The sequence below is a fragment of the Penicillium cosmopolitanum genome (genome assembly GCF_028827165.1).
Source record: "Penicillium cosmopolitanum strain IBT 29677 chromosome Unknown utg000008l:1.0-4398992.0:1.0-4402845.0, whole genome shotgun sequence".
NCBI lineage: Eukaryota > Fungi > Ascomycota > Eurotiomycetes > Eurotiales > Aspergillaceae > Penicillium > Penicillium cosmopolitanum.
The window spans coordinates 1,166,876-1,189,589 of NW_026622678.1; the positions used below are offsets into that span (position 1 = coordinate 1,166,876).

The window sequence follows — 22,714 nt, forward strand, 5'->3', positions numbered from 1 at the left end:
GAAAGTAAACCTCTGGAGTCAATCTAGTCAGACCATTCTAGGTCTGCAACATCCATCGCTCCCGCTCCCGCTCCCGTTCACGATCACGATCGCGGTCGTGCTCTCGGCTTCGATCCGCATCGCGATCATGACGGGTGAAGCTCGGATTCTCCGCCGGGCGCTCGGCAGTCCGTTCAACACGCTCAACACGTTCGATACGCTCACTAACCGGCTCACCTCCTCGTTCCGTCCCCGCACCACGCTCCTTCTCCTGAACGGCGGCTGCAACCCGAGCATGATGATCAACCGTGTCAAGGATAGCCTGCATCAGTCGTTGATTGGCATCTGGGTCTTCATCGTCGGCATGTCGGGAGTTGTTAGCCTGCTGCTGAGTACGGCCACTGTTCTCGGTCTCGCTAACAGCTCTGCGAGGGGATTTGTCGGAGGGGGGGTAATCCCATTGATGCCCCTGAGCCGGGTCCAATATGAGGAGCCCCTGGCGCAGACTCGCGGCGGCTATGAGAATAGCTCTGACTAGCGGGGGACTCGGTGTGGCGCTCGTGTTCACGCTCGGCAGAGACCGGGTATTTCGGGGGAGATGTCAGGCCGTGAGGAGGCATGGATGACAAACGACCTTCCTCAATTTCTTCATGGGGCTCGCGAGGTTCGCGGGGCGTGGTTAAAGTCCAGTTGGCGGCTCGTATTTCGCCCTCTTGAACATCCCTCCATGAACACTTGGCATGTTTCTTGGTACAGCCCACGCAGGCAGTCAAATTCTTCAAGCAGTCCATATGAAGCCGGCGGCATCGATCACAGGGTGGCGAGACTCGCTCTCCACGCTGCAGCTCCTCCATACGAGCTACCATTTCCAGTTTGTATGGACCTCCGTCGTCTTTCTCTTGAGGTGTCGTCTTGGGTGGCGGAAGCAATGAAGATGGAGTGCTTGGAATGGCTACCGGAGTAGTGGAAGCATTATTGTACAAACTGTAATCGGCCGGGTCTGATTGTGCTTGCGGTCGAGGCGTCTGAGAATTGACTGGAGTGGAGGCATCGTCGAAGCCGCGAGCCTGTCGGTCTGCCGTGGTGAAGAATTTCTTCATCAGTTCAGTTCGCGTGGTAGGTGATGCGCCTTTGATCGAAGTGCCATTGATGATTGTTACGTTGTCGGTTGTTCCATGGGAAAAGATAAACTGGGAAGGGGAAGGGTGGTCCTCAGCCGGTTCGGCTTCGTGACGGGTCGTATTGACGGCTACGAAGCCGGACGGCGAGACGTGAGGTTTGCCATTAGTTGAGTTGTGGCCGTTGGAGTCGCGCCAAGTCTCGGCGGGCACGCGGGGTTGGGGTTGGGATTGGGATTGCGACTGCGATTGCAGCGACGCATCGTTTTTCCGACGACTCATTATGGCGGTGCGGCGATTCTTCAAACGGTAGCTAAGCTGACGGGCTCGAGCCGACACTGCGCTCAAGTTAGAATCCCTGCATAAAATGAGAACTGTAGACGGACTTGCATACCTTGATCAGCGGCCTGAATAATAGACTGCAAGTTCTTTTCCAGAATCTCCAGCGCACCCAGCTCCTTCTCTTCATCCTCGATGATAGGCTGTGGGGGTATCATCTTCTGGGGCATACCCGAGGCAACCAGCACATAGTCCTCCTCGCTGATCTCCACACGACACTGTTTTGTATGGAATTGGCAGACACGCACGCCATTGCGGTTTTCCAGGAGAAATTGTTCAGGCTTGTCCTTGGCGAACTCGACGACATCCAACCAAGTCACTGTAGGGCTATCTTTACCACCATGCGACTTGCTAACGCGCGGAGGACCATCGAACAAGCGCTCAAAACGCTTGATCAGGATCGGGCCCAGCGGACATGCGCCGAGGTTGCCCGCGATACTCTCGTGTCGGTGCAAGACGCCGTCATACTCGCTGAGTAGATGGACAATGGCGGGCATGTTGTCATCGACGGAGACGAGAGGGAGGTTATCGGGATATTGGCGCGCAAGATAATTGATCTGCAAGTGGTTCGCCTGAGTCTTTTGGATCTTGGATTGTTGCGACTGGTCGGCGGTCGGAGACCGCGGCCGTTTATTAGACGACTCGGAAGGGGGTCGGGGCTCCATTGTGGGAGATTGGGGGTTGAGAGAGTAGAGGCTACGCCTATGCTGGTGGTGTGGTATGGTGTGGTAGGTGGGCTTTGGAATCGAATGGCCGAGAGTAGCAACTGCGCGGGACGGCAAAGACCGCTAGAAAGGCGAAAGAGGGCGACGGGCCATAAAGATTGGGGTGACAGATGTCAGGAGAGGAGAGGAAGTGGAAAACGTGATTAGGTTGGGGGCAAAAGCGAGACAGTAGGAGGGCAGAGGCAGAGGTGACCGAGGTGTGGGCACTAGGTAGGGCGGAAGACACTGGGACTGGCGGAACTCCGCTACTCCGCTGGGAGGGATCATTTACCTTGGGTACGGATACTGTGACCTGTCTAGGCTACTCTTTTTTCGGTTCTCTTTTGTTCCCACTCGATCCCAAGGCTAAAGTCAAACTAAGATCGGAATAGGGTATGACGCGTCCCTATCTTCCAACAGGCTGAATTAGCTCAGAAACAAGCCTCACCAGTGGGGATTGGACATGACCCTTTTTTTGGCGGGTGCCTGAAGTGCTGAAGTACTTTGGTACTCTGTATGTATGAGTATTGTACGGAGTATTTTATACTACCAGTAGTACTCCCGCTCTCCGCCGGGCGGACCTCTTCCCTCCACTCTTCCACCTCTTCCACCTCTCCCACTCTTCCACCCGGTCTGTTCCACTCTGCTGCTCCTCACCGCCCGAAAATCCCTCATACGCGTCCCCCTTCAATCTGCCGTGCGCCTTGAGAGTCTAGGGTTACTGCTTGTTGCTTGCATTTGTGAATTGCCTATCTCTCGTCATCCCCACCCATCTGGGTTTAACCTCCTTTCTCCTCCCCCCCCTTTTTTTTCCCGCTTATTCACATTCCCCCCAAATGTCCGAGCGAGGTTCATTCCGAGGTGGCCGCGGCGGTGGCCGTGGTGGTCGACCCCAGCAGAAAAGTGGCGGTGGTGGCGGTGCCCAAGAAAAGCCCAAGAAGGAAAACATCCTCGACCTGGGCAAGTATATGGACAAGGAGGTGCAGGTCAAGTTCAATGGCGGCCGTGAGGGTGAGTAATTCAATCTTTATCTTTTTTATCTCATTTTGTTTGCCTTTTTTTTCAATTATCATATCTTGAATTCATCTAAACTGTTGATATCATATATACTAACTGCGCCCCACAGTCACCGGAACCCTCAAGGGCTACGACCAGTTGATGAACCTTGTCCTCGACGATGTCAAGGAATCCATGCGCGGTACTTCCTCCCCCTTTGAACCTCTCATTCTGTCCACTGCTAACTCTCCCTAGATGATGAGGGTAACCAGACTACCCGCTCACTGGGCCTCATCGTTGCCCGTGGCACGCTCATCGTTTTGATCTCCCCCGCCGATGGAAGCGAGGAGATCCCCAACCCATTCGTGCAGCCTGAAGAGTAATTCTCTCTCTCTCCTCTTTAAGCTGTTTCAGCCCGGCTCTTCTGCCTTCTCTTCTCTGAATTATCTCGCGGGTCGTCTGCTTGCCAAAGGGGAGAAGAAGTGCGAATCGCCCCAGCGGAGTTTTCGGCCCCGCCCCAGAGGCCACAGCCAGTTCTGATAAACCCGGTTTTCTATTTTTCGACACTGACCGGCGATGCTCCTACTCCTTGGGGGCTACGAAGGGAATGAATGCTATGCGATGCCTCTGTTTTTTGCTCTCTTTTTCTTTTCATATTATTTTCTCTCCCAGCCTGACACATTGCGTCAGGCGGCAGATGGGTTTATTCTGCCACCCCCCAATAGGATGATCATTGTTTCTCGTCAAAACAATATGACAACCCTCGCTAAAGTGATAGACAAGATCTGCAGTTCCCAATTATATGACGTGGAAATGCTGCTACGAGAAGATCAGAGGGCAAATATACTCAAATAAAAAAATGCAGACAAGAACCAAAAAAGGGCCCAAGTGCATATCGTGAATTTGTAGAGAGGTATCATAGAAGATCCAACGCCGCCACGCGAATACGAAAAATACAAAACAAAAACCTGTACAGAAGCCAACCCCTTAATCTCGTACGATCGCCTGGTCGATTTCCCCAGACGCGAGCGGACCCACTACTTCACCAAAGTCACCATCATCACCGGCGGTTGCATCATCAGGCTGTGTTTGGGGTCCACGGTCCTTGATACGCCGGAGTCCATCTCCATCTTCGATCCACGCCCCGGCCTTCTCCATACTATCCGTATATTCGACGCCAGTCCGCAGATTGAGTCCGGCACTGAGTGCGCGCTCAATGCGAACCTCTCGGGTCTCGGAGACGAGCGTGCGGAAGACGTGAACGAAGAAGCCACCCAGGATATCCACACTCCAGTCCTCGGGGACGAGCTCTAGGACTTCGCGAACGTCGAACCAGCCGGCGAAGCGGGCGAGGAGATCGCTCGTTCGTTCGATACGGTCTGTCAGGTCTTGGATTTGAAGGAACTCGTCGAGGAGGTGACGGAATAAGGTCGATTGTTGCGCATGGTCTGCAAGTTCGGGCTGGGCGCCGCTGGACGATGTGGAGCTTCGAGGACCGCCGAAAAGACAGTATCGGACTGCAGAGTCGTAGTCGCCTAGCCCGTGGGTGAGTAGCCGCAGGGCCGCGCGATGGTGGCCCTGTAAGCCATCCAGAATGATGCTTTCTGAGACCAGCTCATTTTGGAAGGGCTCGATGCGTTCCAGGACGGCGGGAATTGAGTAAGTAATTCCGGATGGAAGGGCAGTAGATGAAAACTGTGTTCCCGAGCTGCCGCTTAGTATTTGTAACAGACGCAGTCGGGACTGCCACCACGGCTCTTTGGGGGTGTTCGCCGTGATGAAGTTCAGATAAGTGGGCTTAGGAGGACGTAGTGCTCGATACGTGGAGTAGGAGTCAGAGAGAGAGGCTCGCGCAGCAGGGTCAGACTCCAGGACCGAGAGCACCTCGTCGAGATAATACGAGATGAGGTCATTGGCGTATTGGGTTTGCTGTTGTTCTGGGTCAGTTGAATACAGTGATAGAAGTGTTCGCGGGGCAACTCACGTGTTTGGTAAAGACGAGATATTCCAGATAGAATTGAACAGCGTTGGGAGCCCGTTCCTTGAGTAGCGCAATCACGTCGGTTGGTTCGAGCTGCGCCCGGCTGGAGTTGTCTGCAAAGACCTGAATGCCCAGACTGGGGTTCCGTCCTGCAAGCCAGGATCCATACTCCTCCACCAGCTGTACGTCTTTGATTTTCACCAAGTATTTCCGCATCTGTTTCTCACTACTAGCGGCAGTGAGTTCGCCACCAGCGTCCGTTTCGCCGTCGATGATTCTGCGCCATGTCTTGAGAACATTGCGGGATTTCTTTTGGCTTTGGTATAAACGACTCAGTATATAAAGTCGCTGGTACTGCTCTAGAAGCGCCACTGCCCGATCAAAGTTGCCCTTCCAGCCGTCGACCAGTTTGTTTAGTTCCGAACGGATTCGGGAGGATGCTCGTTGATCTGTATCAAAATGTGCATCTTGCTCGAGAAGCAGGTGCAAGAGGGCAGCATCTGTGCTATCGAGAACGTAAGTTTCGTCTGTAATACTACCATAACCTCTCTTCTGTTGCCACGAGAACAGAAACCGCTTGACCATATTCAAAGCGGAACTGTGCACGGCTGCGGGACCAAGTGATTGGTCGCTGGTATTTGCAACCTGCTCCAAATATTGTTCTGTGACTGTTGCGAGGCCAGAGTGGATCCAAATACCCTGCGGGCCTTGAAGAACTTCACACCTCAGAAGTGGAATAAACAGCAATGCTAGACGCGGGTCCAGGTTGCCAGCCAAAATTGCGTGTTCGGTGTTCTGTATCACTGCATCTCCGCGGTGATTAGGGTGCATGGAAAGAAGATCCCCGTATAGCATCAAGCTGGCTTTCTGTTTAACATACCCCAGACCAATGAACTCGGACTCATTTTTGGGCTCTGCGTCTTGTATAGAGAATATTAAATCAATAACAGCACCCCTTTGCAAGAGTGTGTGCCCACTAGCATCGGTTTGCTGCGCCTCCTGCAAAATATCCTCAAGCTGAATAACCAAAGGGTTCTTAATGAGTCGCCAGATTTGAGAACCAGACCATAAAATCAGACTGCTTTGAAGCTTTCCAAGCCGATGGGCGAATTTTGCCTCATCTTCATTTCGTTGAGTCTCCCAGTCCCGGGTTGCCCCGGTTTCCCCCTTTTTAGAAGCATCCGAATCTGTCATTTCTTGTGATTCAAAAAGCTCTTTCTCCCTTTGTAGCTGTTCAATTGAGGCCTGTGTTCTGGAGTCTGCCATGGACACATGTGGGGGTAGCGCAGGGTTCTTAAATCGGCTCATGCGTAGGAGTTTCCCGACCTCATCTAGATCTAAGCGGCTGGCACTGAGAGTGTGTTGAAATCCGACAGGAGATGATTCGGTCTCTGTAGACGAAGGAATCTCCATCCACCTCTTTTGCCGTTCAAGCTCCACGGGATCATCGTCCCAGCGCTGGATTTCTAACTGGGTACGGTTCCCTCCGTCGTCCTTGATATTAATGAGAGCAAGAACAAATTCTTCTCTGGCATCTTCACTTGGCTGAAGAGCTTGATCATCCTCGCCAGCATCGATGACAACAGACTTCGGATACCGGTGGAAGTTAATGGTACCTCGCACAACTTCGCCATCCATGTCAACAAATATACCCACCCCCGGCTCGGATTCTTCGGTTCCAGTCACGAGAAGGAACTCAGAAGGGGTCGGCGACACTACATGAGGCTGGAGTTGTTTTGAGACAGGCTGTTTTGGAAGAGGCGGCAGTGGCTTCACACTATCCGGAGATGTTGATTGCTGATCGCTCCCTGAGTTTTCTGGGTCGGTTTGCTTGGGGCCTTCCTCCTGACGTTCCTCGGAGCTCGACCGTCGCGGTGTCCCCGTAGATGTGAATGGGTCTGGTGTTCCAGAAGGCGATCTCTCATGACGGGGAGTCTGTGCATGCGGTTGCAGCATTCCCACAAATGTATTCAGACTGCTGCTCCTTCCATGTGATTGTGAGTCTGCGGGGGGGTGAGTTGGGGTAGGATGAGGAAGGCGATCGTTTCAAAGGAGTTGGTGCCTGCTGAATCTCCTCCACTCGCCCAGACTCAAAGACTTCATTTGAAGAAGAGATTGGAAAGAGAGGAATCTTCTGCTGGTACTCTACCTCAAGAAGGGAATATGAGTGGGGATCAGCTGCGCAGGCAATTGTACCTCTGCGTGCAGCTACGAGGCAACCAGGGAATTTGATGCTTTTGATGCGCCGCGCCTCATCCCCGATCTGAACCAGCATGATCCGATCTTGTACCGCAATCATAATAACGGGGTTATCCTCTGAATCCTCATCTTTGTTTAGGTCTAGCCCACCAATCCAGCTGCAATGATGGACCTTGGTGTTCCCGAACGCCGGGCTGAGCTCGGGTAACATGTAGAATGTGACCGATCCATTGCAGAGAACACAGGCTTTGTTGACCGAGGAGAGTATAAGGATTTGTCTGACACCTTGTTGATCTGGGTCGGAGGGAATAGTTTGGAATGGTATAGGCAACCTCGAAGCCAAGATGAATGTAGGTTCGTTGGAATCGTCGGAAGCTGGTGGAAGGCTAACAAAATGCAATATTTCTGCCGCGGAGGTTCCGATGTACAAGTTTTCATCTGTAGTTATTAAATTAGCCCACGGGTTCTTGCAATGAGATCGGAATAGACTCGCAGCCATAGCTTACCCCAATACTCGACGCAAGTGATGTAAACGTCGGAGCTGCCCTCAGTCGCCAGAGGCACATTATCGAAGAGAGACCGTAAGACATAAGGCCGAGTCCCCGAGGGACCGACCCTGCGCCTCTTGCGAGGACCAAGTCCGTCATCAGAAGCCATGATGGCTAGCTAGGCTTGGAGTTCTCCCCGCAAGTGTCAATGGAGGCTGGGCCCATGATAGCTGAAGGCGGTCAGCCCGATGGGGGCCAAAGCTTCAGGGGCAGCCTCGGAACAAACACAAACGGGCTGTCAGAACACCCTGGCCTGAAAGGCAACAAAGGTACCAATAATCTACAGTACATCAACTGTTATTTGATGGTCATTCAATTTGGATTTCTACTAGTAAGAGCTGTGATTATTTAGTGGAATTGTTTTTATTTGATTTGATTTTTACTTTGAATACTCTGCTTGATCTCGAGCCTCATACTCACGGAAGAATACTCGGCCCGCACGCCGCGTGTCCAGATCGGCCTCCGCCTGGAAAGGAAGCATCCTCTAGTTGCGATCAGGTGTGGGGTGAACCGCGCTGACTTGTGAGTTGACGGACTATGGACTCCTTCGCCATCACAGAGGGTCTTGCAGCCCAGGACCAAAACCAGCCGGAACCAGTCAACAGCAAACTCTCCGAGGAGACGAACAAGTTCCAACGCGCCATTGCAGCATGGCGAGGTAAAGTCACCCTCAGACCCCCGAATATGCTCTGCAACTTCCTCAATAAGGCCACCGCTGACTGGCCATATTTAGGAATTGACCTGGCTAGTACGATCGCGAAACTTGATTCCACCGCCTCGGATATCGTCGAGCACCAGCGGGATGCTCTCGTACAGAGAAAGGACCTGGCTCAGAAGACCAAGGACTTTAAGAAACTGGACGATGAAGCAAAAATCGCAGAGCACAAGTCACTATTGAAAGCCTATCAATCATTTATCGATCTCCTGACCAACCAGGGCAAAACGTCTTCCTCCTCGTTCCTCCAACTATACTCATCCTTATCGGAGGCCCCGGATCCGTACCCACTCCTCGAAGCCTCCGTTGATTCCCTGGTCTTGTCGGAAGACACCGTGCCCAAGCTGACCTCGGAGCGCGATCAATTGCAATCTTCGGTTGAACGTCTCACGAGGCAGCAGGAGGAGACCGAGAAACGTCTCCAGGAAGAGCGCGCCGCCAGAAAGAAGCTCGAGGAGAACCAAGAGGCAAGAGCGAAGGAGATTGAATCTTCCTGGGAAGCTGTCTTAGAAGAAAAGACAAACAATTGGGCCGCAAAGGAGAAAAGCTTGGAAGAAAAGGTGGACAACCAAGACCGATTGATCAAGGAGCTCAAAGCAAGCTACGAAGTTTCTCAACGTCTGGGTGGCAATGAGGAAAGTGAGGAGGCTCGAAGCGGTGCTACTGCCGCGGAGCTAGAACTTATTTCTTCTGATCTGGAGAAAACAAGCTTGCGTTTAGCCGACGTGGAGGCTCGGAATGAGCAATTGCGACTGGAGCTAGCCCAATCTGTATCACACTCGAATCCCGACCAGGCGACTTTGCAAGACGATCCCGAATACCAGCGCCTGCAGTCAGAGAACTCCTCTTTACTTCGCAAATTGGATGCCGCACGCTATGATAAAGACTCGACACGGCACTCGTGGGAGGCCAAGGTTCTCCAAGCTGAGAGAAATGCCACGAAATCTACTACCGAGAGAGATGAGCTGCGCTCACGCCTCGAGAGGGTTGCAGATTACGATGATATTCGTCGCGAGCTGGAGATGATCAAATCAATAGAGTTTACGGCCGGTGAGGATGAGGAGACTGGTGACGTGCCCACGGAGGGCGTTGAAAGCGCCAACGGTAACGCTGCGAGGTCGAAAGAGAAGAATTCGTTGGAGCAGCTCTTGCTTGCCCGTAACAAGAAGTTGACTGATGACCTGGCGGTACTACGTGTGTCGAGTCGTGACTTGCAAGGCCAACTGGAGTCCCTCCGCGGCGAGCTTTCGACCACGAAAGCAGAACTGGAGAAGTCCCGGGGTCTGTCTAGTACACTGGAGAACGATCTTCTTCAAGTGCAGCAGGAGGCAGCCAACACCTTCCCTTCTGGCGCAATGTCCGTTGCCGGTACCTATGCTTCCAGATACCCGCACTCCTCTAGACGTGGTGCTACCTCTCCCACTTCGTCTATTATTTCCGGGTTTGATCAGAGCGCGGCGTCCGCAAACACCATGGATGCTATTCGTGCAGGTGAGGCTGTGGGAGGTGGTTCGGGTCTTTTGCCCATGATCCAGGCGCAACGTGACCGATTCAAGAAGAAGAACTCCGAGCTTGAAGAAGAGCTGTCCAAGACATATTCAACTGTGAAATCTCTTCGGCAGGAGATTGCATCACTTCAAAAGGACAACCTCGGCCTTTACGAAAAGACTCGGTATGTCTCGACATACAGCCGCGGTCAGGGTGCAGCTACCTCTGCGTCATCATATGCAAATGCACCCAGCTCGACGTCCGTCTATACCTCCTCCGACACACCGTCGGGACTATCACTAGATAGGTATCAATCTGCCTATGAGGCACGGATCTCCCCCTTCGCTGCATTCCGCGGCCGCGAGTCAACGCGCGCATACAAGCGTATGAATCTTCCCGAAAGAATCGTATTCTCACTCACCCGCATAATTTTGGCCAACCGAACTAGTCGAAATTTGTTTGCGGGTTACTGCTTTGCTCTTCACTTTCTGCTTTTCGTGGTGCTCTACAAAATGAGCACCACCGAGATTGAAAAACATAGTGCCATGAGCGCCCTTGGTGGCGCCGCAGCAGCAGCATACAGCAACAGTGGGGGTGGATCCGGCTCTGGAAGCAGTGGTCAGCTGCATGGTGACGATTGGCAGCAAGAGGGTTTCACCTAAGCAGGCAAGATATCCTTCAAGGGGGTCTGGTGACTGCTTTGGTTGTAATTGATGTTGAGGATCCTACCTTCCTTGGGGTCCGAGTGACACACCCATATTTGATCTTGACTAGCGAGCGCTCCGGAGTTATCAATTTTGAATTTGTTTTTTTTTCTCCTGTGTTTCCACAATGGCTGATCATCAACCTTCGGCGTTTCTTTTGGGAATGAGCGAGCCCCCTCGGCAGTGATAGGCCCACTTACTAGCTCTGCATGTTCTATTTCGGGGGTTCTTTTGTGGGCTAGTGTGAACATTCAATTACGGTTTCAAGAATAACTGTGATCCTTGCACGCGTGAGATATCTGAAGACATGCCAGTGGGTTCTGTACTCGGTAAGCTTCTGCAATGAGGTAACCCCCACCGGGCATATACCTATTTGTAGTAGTCCCGAACGCTAGATGCTATCAAACCCCAGGGTTTCGAAGCTATTCATGAGAGCCCTGAAGATAATTGAAATTGCACTAGAGGTGCACAGAATTAGACATGGTACTAGCACCTAACATCATAACCATTGGAAAGAGGGAGAAGTATAGACAGCTCCGGAGGATGCTGCCGTTTCTGTACAACACCATCTAGATGATTGGACCACCCTGGCGGGTAGTGATATGAAGAACCTGAAATCTTGGAATACTCAATGTCTACGGGTAGATCCACACAATGATCCATTCTGGCGGTAAAAAGGAACTGAAAATGGTTTCTTGCTTTCTTGATGCCAATGTATAACTCCGCGGATTCATATCTTGGTCGGTTAAAGAAGCCGTGATGGGTTGAGTGGCCAAGAGTGGGTCATATTAAAATCGACAAAGATAGGTATCATGGTAGCCTTAATAAGAGAAGTTAGACAGTGTAAGATGGCGTTCAACTACTACGCGCCCACACTGTAACGTGAGCCAGATGGGGGAAGAGGGGGCCAAGCCACAAAGTGCGGAGGGGGCTGCCACTTCACAACCAGCCCCCCCCCCACAATGATTACCCACCTCTCTGATAACTTGAACAGTTGCGCAAGATGGCTGCCCAAACAAAGAACACGCTAAGATCGAAATCTGCAACGAATACTGCTCCAGCCCCCTCCAATTATATGTCTATTGAAGGCCAAGCCGGGTCTCTCCAACCGCCTTCGGTCGGACAAGGAGATACCCTGAGATGGACTCTGCACGCTAACCTGCTGGGGCAATCACAATGCACATCTAACCGCCCATCACACATGGTGAGCTACTCCAAGAAGGCACATTTATTAATAGCCCATCCGGAGAATTCCCAGATGGACTTCACATTGGTCTCCCGGCTCACCGGGTGAGCTCCTTCACCTTGCCGCCCAGTCACAAGCCCGCTGTTTGACTTAGCGCGTTGCTCTCTCAATTTAGCCAAAGTTGTTTGGGCGATACAACGAATTGCAAGTCGTAGAGGATGGGGGCGTCAGCCCTGGGCGCGATCTGCCACCAATGAGGGTGCCCGATGAAGCACCTATCCCTGTTAGTACCTGCAGTTGTGCATCGATCGCTTTTTATTTTTGTCGTAGCTTGTTTCGAGTTAGACTAGGGTGTTGCTATTTTGACGATGTGTTGCAAATACGAACAAATATTACAATCAACGCCAGCTCTATATGTATCCAGCCTCCCTGGCCGGGTTGATCATCCTCATGCCAAATCCTTTCCCGTCACTCCTTTCCTCTAATCCCAACCTCCCTCCCTCTTGCTTGGTCTTGCCAACAGCCAGGTGCTGCTGAAAGGCTTGTTTGTATTTGTGTTTCTTTATTACTATTCTTATTCAAGTTCTTCCTTTCCTTGCTCTTGAAGATTCCAAAAACAAATCTCCGGGTCGATCAACCACCACTCCCCACTCTACAACCCCGCCATCGAAGATCACAACCACCATGCGCTTTCTACCAACCTTCCTCTCCCTGGTGGCTGTCTCAACCGCCGCCCCAACAAACTTCTTTGACGATGCATACGATTTTTCCGAAGGGCTGCTGGACTACTACTCCAAGGTTAGTCAGCACATCAACCGCCTGAGACACAGCAAGACCCCGGTGGGTTGCGATGCGTTCAAGATTACATTGCCATCCTATGCTTCAGGCCTCAAGGCGCCTGATGGGTTGAGCCCAATGTATGTCGCTATTGGACGGGGCACACAGGTATGTAGAGCTTGATATTATACTACATCAAAGAGTTGACCCAACTGACTCTCGAATAGAACTACACCTGTGCGGATAGCACGTCCAAGAGTACTCCTGCAGCAGCAGGCGCAGTTGCGAACCTCTACAATGCCACCTGCATGGCAGCAAACTTCCCCGACCTGTTGGAGTTAATCCCAAATCTCATCTGGAACAGCTCCGTGCCATTGGACGTCTCTACATTCCCTCGGGCCAAAATTCAACTTCCAGCCAATGTCGACTTGATGGGTCACCACTTCTTCTACGACGCGACAACCCCGGAGTTCAACCTCAACATTGCTGGAGGCGGGCAATATGGGATTGCGATGACCAAGAAGAGCGGGTCGATTGACGCCCCGAGCACTGCCACAAAGGGCACATACGGCGCTGTCGCTTGGCTGTATCTCACAGCTACCACAGGCACTGTGGGCAAGTACAAGGCAGTATACCGTGTCGACACTGCTTCCGGCTCTCCCCCTGACACTTGTGAGGGACAACCTGCAGAGTTCCAGATGAAATACTCTGCGAACTATTACTTTTTTGGAAATTAGTTATGGACCTTGCTGGGCTTTGCTCTTCTGTACATAGATCACTGGTGGATGGGTGGATACGACCTTTGAGGAAACATCAGGCTGGTCCATTTGCTTTCTTCTGTTTATATATTTTCACTTGCTCAAAGGCGGAGCATGGCGTTAGTAATGGAGTATAATATCGAATGGAACAAAATACCCCTATGCATTATGGTTTTCACTCCCTTCTCACGTACTTTTCTATCTCACAGGGCTCATCCGAGGCACGTGACTTAACACGTGACCACAAAAGAGTCCCACTCAAAGCACACTAACCATGTTTCGACTAGCGCCGTTCTGATTTTCTGAAAGATCCAGCAGGCGCAAAAAAAATCTCGACCGTAGCAACGAGCAGCAACGGCCTTGACCCGCACGCGACAGAGAACCATCGGTCAACTCTGCACAAGCTGCTTCATTTAGTGACTTCAATTATATTGTCACCTATCGCCCTTTGAGTTACCACTCTTTTCGAGACCGTTCTCTCAAAAATTTCCATCGCACTCGGATTGAGCATTCACTAGCTCAATTCCCAATCTTTTCGACCTTTTCAACCAACTTCAAACTCCCCCCCAACTTCACATCATGGGTTTCGCTCCCCGAGGAGGTGGCCGTGGTGGCTTCGGTGGTGGTGACCGTGGAGGCCGCGGTGGTCGTGGAGGATTCGGTGGTGACCGTGGCGGTGGCCGCGGTGGACGAGGTTTGTTTCACCAATCCATCCGACTATACAGGCAATCTGTATGAGGGTAAAAAGCTGGCTGCCATACCAGCTCAATGACCACTGCAGATCTCACCGGTGTTTCAATTGGAAAAAATATACAGTTTGCTGATCGTTGTTTCATTTTTTAAAGGCGGATTCGGCGGCCGTGGTGGTGGTGACCGTGGCGGTGGCCGTGGTGGCTTCGGTGGCCGTGGCGGCGGTCGTGGTGGTGATCGTGGCCGTGGTGGTCGCGGTGGCCGTGGTGCTCCTCGTGGTGGCCGCGGTGGTGCCGCTGGCGCCCGTGGTGGTGCTAAGGTCGTCATTGTAAGTACATGAGGAGCAATGGACTGGAGGGAGAGAGAAGCAGTTGCTGACCAACCTTTTTCTTATTCACAGGAGCCCCACCGTCACGCCGGTGTCTTCGTTGCCCGTGGTGGTAAGGAGGATCTGCTCGTCACCAAGAACTTGACCCCCGGCGAGGCTGTTTACGGCGAGAAGCGCATCTCCGTCGAGGGCCCTGCTGGTGAGGATGGTGCTGTCACCAAGATCGAGTACCGTGTGTGGAACCCCTTCCGTTCCAAGCTGGCTGCCGGTATCCTGGGTGGTCTGGACAACATCTACATGAAGCCTGGAATGAAGGTCCTTTACATTGGTGGTGCCAGTGGTACCTCCGTCTCTCACGTTGCCGATATTGTCGGCCCCACCGGTAACGTCTACGCCGTTGAGTTCTCTCACCGTTCCGGTCGTGACCTGATTGGCATGGCTACTCACCGCACAAACGTTGTGCCCATCGTTGAGGATGCACGTCACCCCCTCCGTTACCGCATGCTGGTGCCATCGGTAGATGTCATCTTCGCAGATGTCGCGCAACCAGACGTTAGTACAGATCCATTCTTTCGAAATTGAACGCTTCAACTGATTTCTTTTTTTTACAGCAAGCTCGCATCGTTGGCCTCAACGCCCACATGTTCCTCAAGGACCAGGGTGGTGTTTTGATCTCTATCAAGGCCAGCTGTATCGACAGTACCGCTGCCGCTGATGTTGTCTTCTCCCGCGAGGTCCAGAAGATGCGTGAGGAGAAGGTTAAGCCCAAGGAGCAGCTGACCCTTGAGCCCTTCGAGCGTGATCACTGTATCGTCGGTGGTATCTACACTCGCTCCTCATAAATGGGTTTTTAATCTCTTGTCATGTCTTTTCTTTATTTGTTCCATTTCACTTTTCCCTCAGGCGTCTCGTGTTCCGCGATGTATCCACTGTTCTTTTCTCTTGTGACTGGTTTTCTCTGTCCATGTACGATTGCTTGTGTCACAAAATTTAGGTCTCACTTTGGGAAAAATGCACACATTGAAATGATGAAGTGTCTTCGTAGGGTATATCTGTTTATGCCTATAAGTAAGTTTTAGGAGATCAGCCGTTGCGATCGTTGCCTATATTATTCCTTCTTGCAAGGTTGTTATACCCCTCGTGGTTTTTCAAAAGCCGACTGGTCGGTATATCAAAGTACTTGACGCCTACCATGAGGGCGCTCTGCCCAAATCCGGACCATGTCCAGCAGGACCTTTAATCAATAGCAGACTATCGCCTGCGTAGGAGTGTAGTAGTAAAGTTATATCCGACCTAAAATTCCTTTTCCACTCACAGGTTATCTGTTTTCCGGGCCTCTCATCGGACTTTCCCCGCGTTCCGAGCTGCCCAGCCTGGTGGTTCGGCAGTCGGATTTCTCACCGAGCTTCAATAGCCACTCCTGCGTTGTAAAAAGACTCGGAATATGTGCGTGGGGGGACGCCAAACTGTCTGTATCGACAGTAAGTAACCTAGTAATAAGTTTGTAACCCGATTTTGAAATCGCGAAACGGAGGGATATCTGTTGCTGATTGAGATGCCCATTTGTTAGGTACTTGTGTAAGTGATATTAACCTCATCATGTGAAATATCCTATCAAACCGAATTCGAGATCCATTTAAATCTCAATGGGCTCAAACCTGTTCTGAGCTCCGGGGGCAAAGTAATTGCTAGGTTCCATCATTTGTCGAATTGAGAGATTGGCCAACAAGGGTGCGTGGGGGGAAGGGGAGACTTCGCCGCAACCCCGCGGGGTCCAGGACGACGACTATATAAGAACATCGGAACGTCCCCGTGTTGCACGATTGAAATATCTCAATAGCTTTCTACATTGATTGCTCCTATCTCACTATTCACTGCTTCCATCCTTATAAGCCTTATCCTCAACCATTGCCTCACCCAATATGTCGATTCTCATCACTGGCGCAGGCGGCTACGTTGGCCAGGAACTGGCAGCAGGCCTTCTTGCTAGCACTCCATCTTCCACGACGGTAACCATCACTGATGTCGTTGAGCCGGATGTTCCAGAGGCGGCTAAGGAGCATGCCAGCCGACTGACTTGCGTTCGTGCGGATTTAACCTCGCCGAAGGAGGTCGATGAGTTGATCAGCGCCTCTCGCAAATACGAGACTGTTTACCTCTTGCACGGTATCATGTCCAGTGGCGCCGAGGCCAACTTCGAGCTCGGCATCAAAGTCAATCTCGACTCTTCACGATACATCCTAGACCGACTACGCACAACCCAGCCAGGAGTGAAGGTAGTCTTTACCTCCTCATTGGCAGTCTACGGCCCAGCACCGGCCGGTTTCCTGATCAACGAGAATAACTTCCCACCGGTGCCTTCCTCTTCCTACGGATCGCAGAAGCTCATTATCGAGACCCTCGTGACCGACTACTCGCGACGTGGGTTCATCGACGGACGTAGCGTGCGCCTACCCACAGTAACTGTCCGAGCCGGCAAGCCTACTCAAGCTGCAAGCAGTTTCGCCAGTGACATTATCCGCGAGCCCTTCCACGGCAAGAAGGCCATCCTACCCGTGGGTAAAGAAACCGAGATGTGGATTTGCTCGCCACATACTATTATCAAGAACTTGATGCATGCGCGCACCGTTCCCAAGGAGGCCTTTGGCGAGTCACGTTCCGTGAATCTGCCCGGTTTAAAGGTCAGTGTGCAGGATATGTTGGATGCATTGGAGCAGGTCGGTGGTAAGGAGCGACGGGCGTTGGTCGAGGAGAAATACGATGCTGCTACGGATAAGATCGTGCAGTCTTGGACACCTCAATTTTCGAATGAGCGGGCTTATAAGCTTGGATTTTCTGCAGATGTTTCCATGCTAGAAAATATCCAGCAGTTTGCGAGTAAATTTGTATGATGGAGGCAGGTTTCATGAAGGTCTTTGGGGGGTTCGGGTTCGGGATGAATCGGTTGTGGATGAGGACAGTGGCGAGCATGCCAACGAAGTATATAATCGCACGATAGTCTTTGTGAGCGACGAGCCTAGAAATGATATATTAGTTTGAACCCAAGTTAAATCCACCTAAACGTAGTGTGCGTGTCACTATGTAGTGTTGTCTCGTGGGAAGGGGACTGGGCCCAAGGAAGTTGTCGGGATGGAAGTGGCCTGCTTGAAATGTGGGCGATGTGATTGGCTGGTGAGTTGGGTGAATAATCTGAGCCTTCCGAAAGTCCAACCTCAGGGCGACGCCAGCTCTTTTCTCCATCCCCCTACCCCCTCCTACCCACTCTACCACGTCCGCAATGGCTTCCCGCCGTTTGGCTTTCAACCTGAACCAGGCTCTTAAGAGCCGTGCGGCTCTCAAGTCCATCCAGCCCGTGAAGCGCGGCTTCGCCTCGCCGGTTGCTCTGCCTTCCACCACTCAGTCCACCACCCTCTCCAATGGCTTCACCGTACGCCTCGTCAACCCGTTCAATTGCGTCGCACTCTTGCTAATCTCTTCTAGATCGCCACCGACCACTCCCCGTGGGCTCAGACTTCCACCGTCGGCGTGTGGATTGATTCCGGCAGCCGGTCAGAGACTGACAAGACCAACGGAACTGCTCACTTCCTTGAGCACCTTGCCTTCAAGGTTCGACCCTACAGAAAACCCCGATCAAAGCAATATAGCATCTAACCGGAATTGATTCTATAGGGTACCAACAAGCGCTCCCAGCACCAGCTGGAGCTTGAGATCGAGAACATGGGTGCTCACCTGAACGCCTACACCTCGGTACGGCCGGAAAACCCAACGCATAACCCTATATCCCAGAAACACGCTAATAATCTGTCCAGCGCGAGAACACCGTCTACTACGCCAAGTCCTTCAACGCCGATGTTCCCAAGGCCGTCGACATCCTCTCCGATATCCTCCAGAACTCCAAGCTTGAGTCTTCCGCCATTGAGCGTGAGCGCGACGTCATCCTGCGCGAGCAGGAGGAGGTTGACAAGCAGCTTGAGGAGGTCGTCTTTGACCACCTTCACGCCACCGCTTACCAGGGCCAGCCCCTTGGTCGCACCATCCTCGGCCCCAAGGAGAACATCCAGACCATCACCCGGGAGAACCTGACCGACTACATCCAGACCAACTACACCGCTGACCGTATGGTCCTGGTTGGTGCTGGTGGTATCCCCCACGAGCAGCTCGTCCGCCTCGCCGAGGAGCACTTCGGTGGCCTCCCCAGCAAGCCCCCCTACCTCCGCCGCCGCCGCTCTCACCGCTGAGATGAAGCGCACCCCCGAGTTCATTGGCTCTGAGGTCCGTCTCCGTGACGACACTATTCCCTCCGCCCACATCGCTCTCGCTGTTGAGGGTGTCAGCTGGAAGGATGATGACTACTTCACTGCTCTGGTCGCCCAGGCCATCGTCGGTAACTGGGACCGCGCCATGGGCCAGTCTCCTTTCCTCGGAAGCAAGCTCAGCTCTCAAGTCAGCCACCACCACCTTGCTAACAGCTTCATGAGCTTCTCCACCAGCTACAGCGACACTGGGTAAGTCTCTTCGCAACCGTGTAGATTTGAGTTCTCTGTTGTACTAACATCATCCAGTCTCTGGGGTATCTACCTCGTTTCCGAGAACCTGACCAACCTCGACGACCTGATCCACTTCACCCTCCGCGAGTGGTCTCGTCTGTGCAACAACGTCACCTCCGCCGAGGTTGAGCGTGCCAAGGCCCAGCTGAAGGCCTCCATCCTCCTGTCCCTGGACGGCACCACCGCTGTCGCCGAGGACATTGGTCGCCAGATCATCACCACTGGCCGCCGCCTCAGCCCCGAAGATATTGAGCGCACCGTTGGCCAGATCACTGAGAAGGATATCATGGACTTTGCCACCCGCAAGCTGTGGGATCAGGACGTTGCCATGAGCGCCGTTGGCAGCATCGAGGGTATCCTTGACTACCAGCGTATCCGAAACGACATGTCTCGCAACTTGTCCTAAATTCCCCCTTCCAATTGCGAATTAAAGACAGCTATCTGAGACTTGGGTATTTCCGAGTCTGGGTAGTTGTTGTTGTTTGAATGTACTATCAATCATTGCCCTGTTTGCGTGTGAAAATAGCAATTTAATTGCCTTGGTAGACTATATAGTCTGTGGTCCAGGGTGACTCAGACCAAGATATTTCTTTTGTCCACCGTGATCTTATATTGTCTCAATTAAACGCTTTGAATCTCAATCTTCAATTTATACATGTAGGCCCTCCCGGAAATTCACCCAAATCCGAACCTAGACCCATGGATACTACAGTGGTGCTCGAGATAGTTATTAGCCTTCAAGATAGTAGTTGTACTAATATATTCCACTCCAGGCTCCAACCTGGATCCCTCAGTGGGAAACAAAAGTATTGTCCACGGGTAGAACCTCTTTGCGAATAGCGACCAGAAGCCTAGGACTAGTACTCTGTACACGTTTAAATGTTTCAGTCTTTTTGGCTAGTCTGATTCTCCGTCCCGTCTATCCCGACACCCCGGAACCGCTAGCCTTTTTATGACCTTGACTGGGGACTAGCTTAGAACATAAACCGTGGTCACAGCAAACACCCCTCCTTATTCCAGAGGAGACAACGTGGCTCGTTGGACCGAACTGGGATGTCAAAAAGTCTCGAGGGATCATTCCCTTAAAGGGAGTAGAGCCCGAGAGAGCATCGGGACTAGTGAATGGTTCATGCCGAGTATTTGTGAAAACAAGATATAGTGAGACTGCCAGAAGGATGGAACACCCTTCTTAATCGTATTCCTTTTTCAATCGCCTTGACATGAATTATTCCACATCAATAACCGATCTACGATCAGACTAGAAGAGAAGAAATGTCAATTTTGTGACAGTTGGGGATCGATTTTAGGGTGATGTGCCTAAATAAAATTCAACTAGCGTATTTAATCTAACCAATGAGCAGCCCAGCCCTGGAAGGCATGTTTGGGATCCAAGCGATGAAGAACTGGTTCTCTCGCCAACCGGCAAACGGCGGATTTGAGCATTGGGTTCGTTCCGGCCCATAATCCACAGTGGCTTGGCCAGAGCACTCCAAATAGCGCCTAAACGCACAAACACACCGCTGTTATGCCCCTTTCCTTTGGGAATGAATCAATTTTAGTCTGATGAGGAGAATTGATAAATGCCATAATGATTCCCTCCATTCTCCTCTAGCTTGCACCGGTGATTCTTGATCATTTTTCTATCAGGCGCCATGATTGGTGCTGGATCTATAGTCGAGCTCCCTCAAGATACGCAGATCGTATCGGGTCAAAGACATCGCAAACTCCTTTACAATGTAGCTCGATCAGCAGAGACTGTCGGTTATGTCTACATTATCATACGCTTGGTTTCGTTATTGTCAACCTCGGAGAAGACTTGGCAGATGTGGACACTTTTTCTCCTCGAAACCTTTTTCATTCGTAAGTAGAAAGAATCAAGACTGAATTGTGGCTTTATTTCTAATTCGAATTGAGGGTAAAGATTTGGCCCGAAAGGAACAGTCATTGACTGTTTTGGCCACCAGGAATCCAGAGAGTCTTCCAAGAAAGCGACTACGCCTCCAGGGAAATAAAGATCTGCCCCATGTAGATGTTCTTCTACCATGCTGCGGCGAAGATGTTGATGTGATTCTGCAGACAGTACAAGCGGCTTGTACTCTAGACTATCCGAAGTCTCATTTTAGAGTTCTCGTGCTTGATGATGGCCAATCGCAATTGTTAGAAAAGACAGTATTGGAGCTACAGGCACAATGGCCACACCTTTCCTATAACTCTCGCGGAAGACAGTCTGGGCAAGTTTTTGCCAAATCTGGAAATCTCAACTATGCTTTAACATCTCTACAACGGGATTTCCAACCCGAATTCTGCGCGATTCTAGATGCCGATTCTATACCAACGAGGGAATTTCTAAGGGCCACGCTGCCTCATCTACTCATGGACCCAGAGGCGGCTCTTGTGTCTACTCGGCAATATTTTTACAATCTTCCGAGTGGAGATCCTCTATCTCAATCGCGGGGGCATTTTTATACCTGCCAAAATGCTAAATTGGACACCCTTGGAATTGCCATTGATTCGGGCTCGGGCGCAGTCTTTAGACGACAATCGATCGTGGATGTGGGTCTTTACCCAACATATTCATTTTCAGAGGATTGGCAGCTGTCTTTGTTGCTACGCGGCATGGGTCACAAAACCTTCCAGGTAGATGAGGCCTTGCAATTCGGTCAAGTTCCGGCTTCTCTTGCTGGTCATATTGCTCAAAGAAAACGATGGAACATCGGCCACGCCCAGCAGATCGTCGCAATGCTTTCTTCCAGAAGCAAGTCTCTACCTTCCCAGCTGAGACTTTCAATCGCTCGAAACGGATTCGGTATCGTATTTGAAGAGATTGGATGCCTCTTGGGGTTTGCTGCTGTACCCCTTCTATTATTTTGTGGAGAGAAACTCGTTCCCACCTCATCGCCGAATATGGTAGCTCTTCAATTTATTCTTTCTCTGGGGCAAGCCCTTTTGACTTGGGCCTTTGAGTTCTTGCAGGCCGCTTACACCGGACATGAAAGCACACCATTTGCATTCTTAGAGAACAAGTGGCTAGCGGGATGTGAGTTTAACGCCCTTTTCCCTGTCAATGATAAAACTAACAAGCTTGAAATAGCAAATGTTTACGCCATACTAAGATTCTACTTTGTCTCAAAAAAGCCGAAAGGTTCATTCATTACTGGCAGTAGCGAAAACTCATTTAATCACAAGACAGAGTTATCTCTGTGCATGAGACTGTATCGTGACCTGTGGGAAAATGGCATTTTTTACAGCGTCATTCTACTTACCTTTTTGCTTTCCTCGATGATATATTCGTCCATATCGGCAACAGGAAAAGTTGAAGGCGTTTTTATGCATGCAATTACCACCATCGCGTGGCCCCAGCTCGCGCACATATGTGTTTTGGTGTTGAAAAATCTCTCGGTGCCCATGATTTACCTGCTTGACCCACCAAATTATACAACGCGAGCGATACCCTTCGCCGATATGGGAACCAGTCAACTGAAGACTGAGAAAGATGTGGTGCAGGGTGAAGCTGTGCAAGCAACGTGGAAGGGTATTCGGTGATCAATGATGAGGCCATGATTCAACCCATGGGAGTCTTGAGGACAGAAGAGATTTACTTAATAGGCTAAGTAGTATGAAACTCGGATTCCAAAAAACATATGCATTCAACACTCA

At 51.4% G+C, this 22,714-nt stretch overlaps 9 protein-coding genes across 9 annotated transcripts; 7 read left to right on the forward strand and 2 right to left on the reverse strand.

Moving 5' to 3' along the window:
• Window positions 1-37: 37 nt before the first annotated feature.
• Window positions 38-2,101, reverse strand: N7509_006993 (Zn(II)2Cys6 transcription factor domain-containing protein; the record flags this gene model as incomplete). Its single annotated transcript, XM_056631630.1, is given in 3 exon segments — window positions 38-495; window positions 515-1,435; window positions 1,492-2,101. The coding sequence occupies 3 exon segments, from the start codon at window positions 2,099-2,101 to the stop codon at window positions 38-40; spliced, it is 1,989 nt and encodes a 662-aa protein (XP_056487181.1).
• Window positions 2,102-2,976: 875 nt separating this feature from the next.
• Window positions 2,977-3,519, forward strand: N7509_006994 (U6 snRNA-associated Sm-like protein LSm7; the record flags this gene model as incomplete). The annotated part of the gene is made up of 3 exons (XM_056631631.1): window positions 2,977-3,151; window positions 3,267-3,338; window positions 3,392-3,519. The coding sequence occupies 3 exons, from the start codon at window positions 2,977-2,979 to the stop codon at window positions 3,517-3,519; spliced, it is 375 nt and encodes a 124-aa protein (XP_056487182.1).
• A 604-nt stretch (window positions 3,520-4,123) lies between these two features.
• Window positions 4,124-7,973, reverse strand: N7509_006995 (uncharacterized protein; the record flags this gene model as incomplete). The annotated part of the gene is made up of 4 exons (XM_056631632.1): window positions 4,124-5,065; window positions 5,121-7,092; window positions 7,208-7,754; window positions 7,823-7,973. The coding sequence occupies 4 exons, from the start codon at window positions 7,971-7,973 to the stop codon at window positions 4,124-4,126; spliced, it is 3,612 nt and encodes a 1,203-aa protein (XP_056487183.1).
• A 428-nt stretch (window positions 7,974-8,401) lies between these two features.
• N7509_006996 (CCAAT displacement transcription factor COY1) lies at window positions 8,402-10,729 on the forward strand (the record flags this gene model as incomplete). The annotated part of the gene is made up of 1 exon (XM_056631633.1): window positions 8,402-10,729. The coding sequence occupies one exon, from the start codon at window positions 8,402-8,404 to the stop codon at window positions 10,727-10,729; it is 2,328 nt and encodes a 775-aa protein (XP_056487184.1).
• Window positions 10,730-12,641: 1,912 nt separating this feature from the next.
• Window positions 12,642-13,471, forward strand: N7509_006997 (uncharacterized protein; the record flags this gene model as incomplete). Its single annotated transcript, XM_056631634.1, has 2 exons — window positions 12,642-12,902; window positions 12,962-13,471. 2 exons carry the CDS (start codon window positions 12,642-12,644, stop codon window positions 13,469-13,471), a joined length of 771 nt encoding a protein of 256 aa, XP_056487185.1.
• A 600-nt stretch (window positions 13,472-14,071) lies between these two features.
• N7509_006998 (rRNA 2'-O-methyltransferase fibrillarin family protein) lies at window positions 14,072-15,352 on the forward strand (the record flags this gene model as incomplete). The annotated part of the gene is made up of 4 exons (XM_056631635.1): window positions 14,072-14,186; window positions 14,338-14,510; window positions 14,583-15,062; window positions 15,122-15,352. The coding sequence occupies 4 exons, from the start codon at window positions 14,072-14,074 to the stop codon at window positions 15,350-15,352; spliced, it is 999 nt and encodes a 332-aa protein (XP_056487186.1).
• Window positions 15,353-16,432: 1,080 nt separating this feature from the next.
• On the forward strand, window positions 16,433-17,401 carry N7509_006999 (SDR family oxidoreductase; the record flags this gene model as incomplete). The annotated part of the gene is made up of 1 exon (XM_056631636.1): window positions 16,433-17,401. The coding sequence occupies one exon, from the start codon at window positions 16,433-16,435 to the stop codon at window positions 17,399-17,401; it is 969 nt and encodes a 322-aa protein (XP_056487187.1).
• A 386-nt stretch (window positions 17,402-17,787) lies between these two features.
• On the forward strand, window positions 17,788-19,463 carry N7509_007000 (mitochondrial processing peptidase; the record flags this gene model as incomplete). Its single annotated transcript, XM_056631637.1, has 6 exons — window positions 17,788-17,937; window positions 17,991-18,116; window positions 18,180-18,257; window positions 18,320-18,650; window positions 18,709-19,015; window positions 19,073-19,463. 6 exons carry the CDS (start codon window positions 17,788-17,790, stop codon window positions 19,461-19,463), a joined length of 1,383 nt encoding a protein of 460 aa, XP_056487188.1.
• Window positions 19,464-20,709: 1,246 nt separating this feature from the next.
• Window positions 20,710-22,600, forward strand: N7509_007001 (glycosyltransferase family 2 protein; the record flags this gene model as incomplete). Its single annotated transcript, XM_056631638.1, has 2 exons — window positions 20,710-20,917; window positions 20,979-22,600. The coding sequence occupies 2 exons, from the start codon at window positions 20,710-20,712 to the stop codon at window positions 22,598-22,600; spliced, it is 1,830 nt and encodes a 609-aa protein (XP_056487189.1).
• Between the last annotated feature and the right edge of the window lie 114 nt (window positions 22,601-22,714).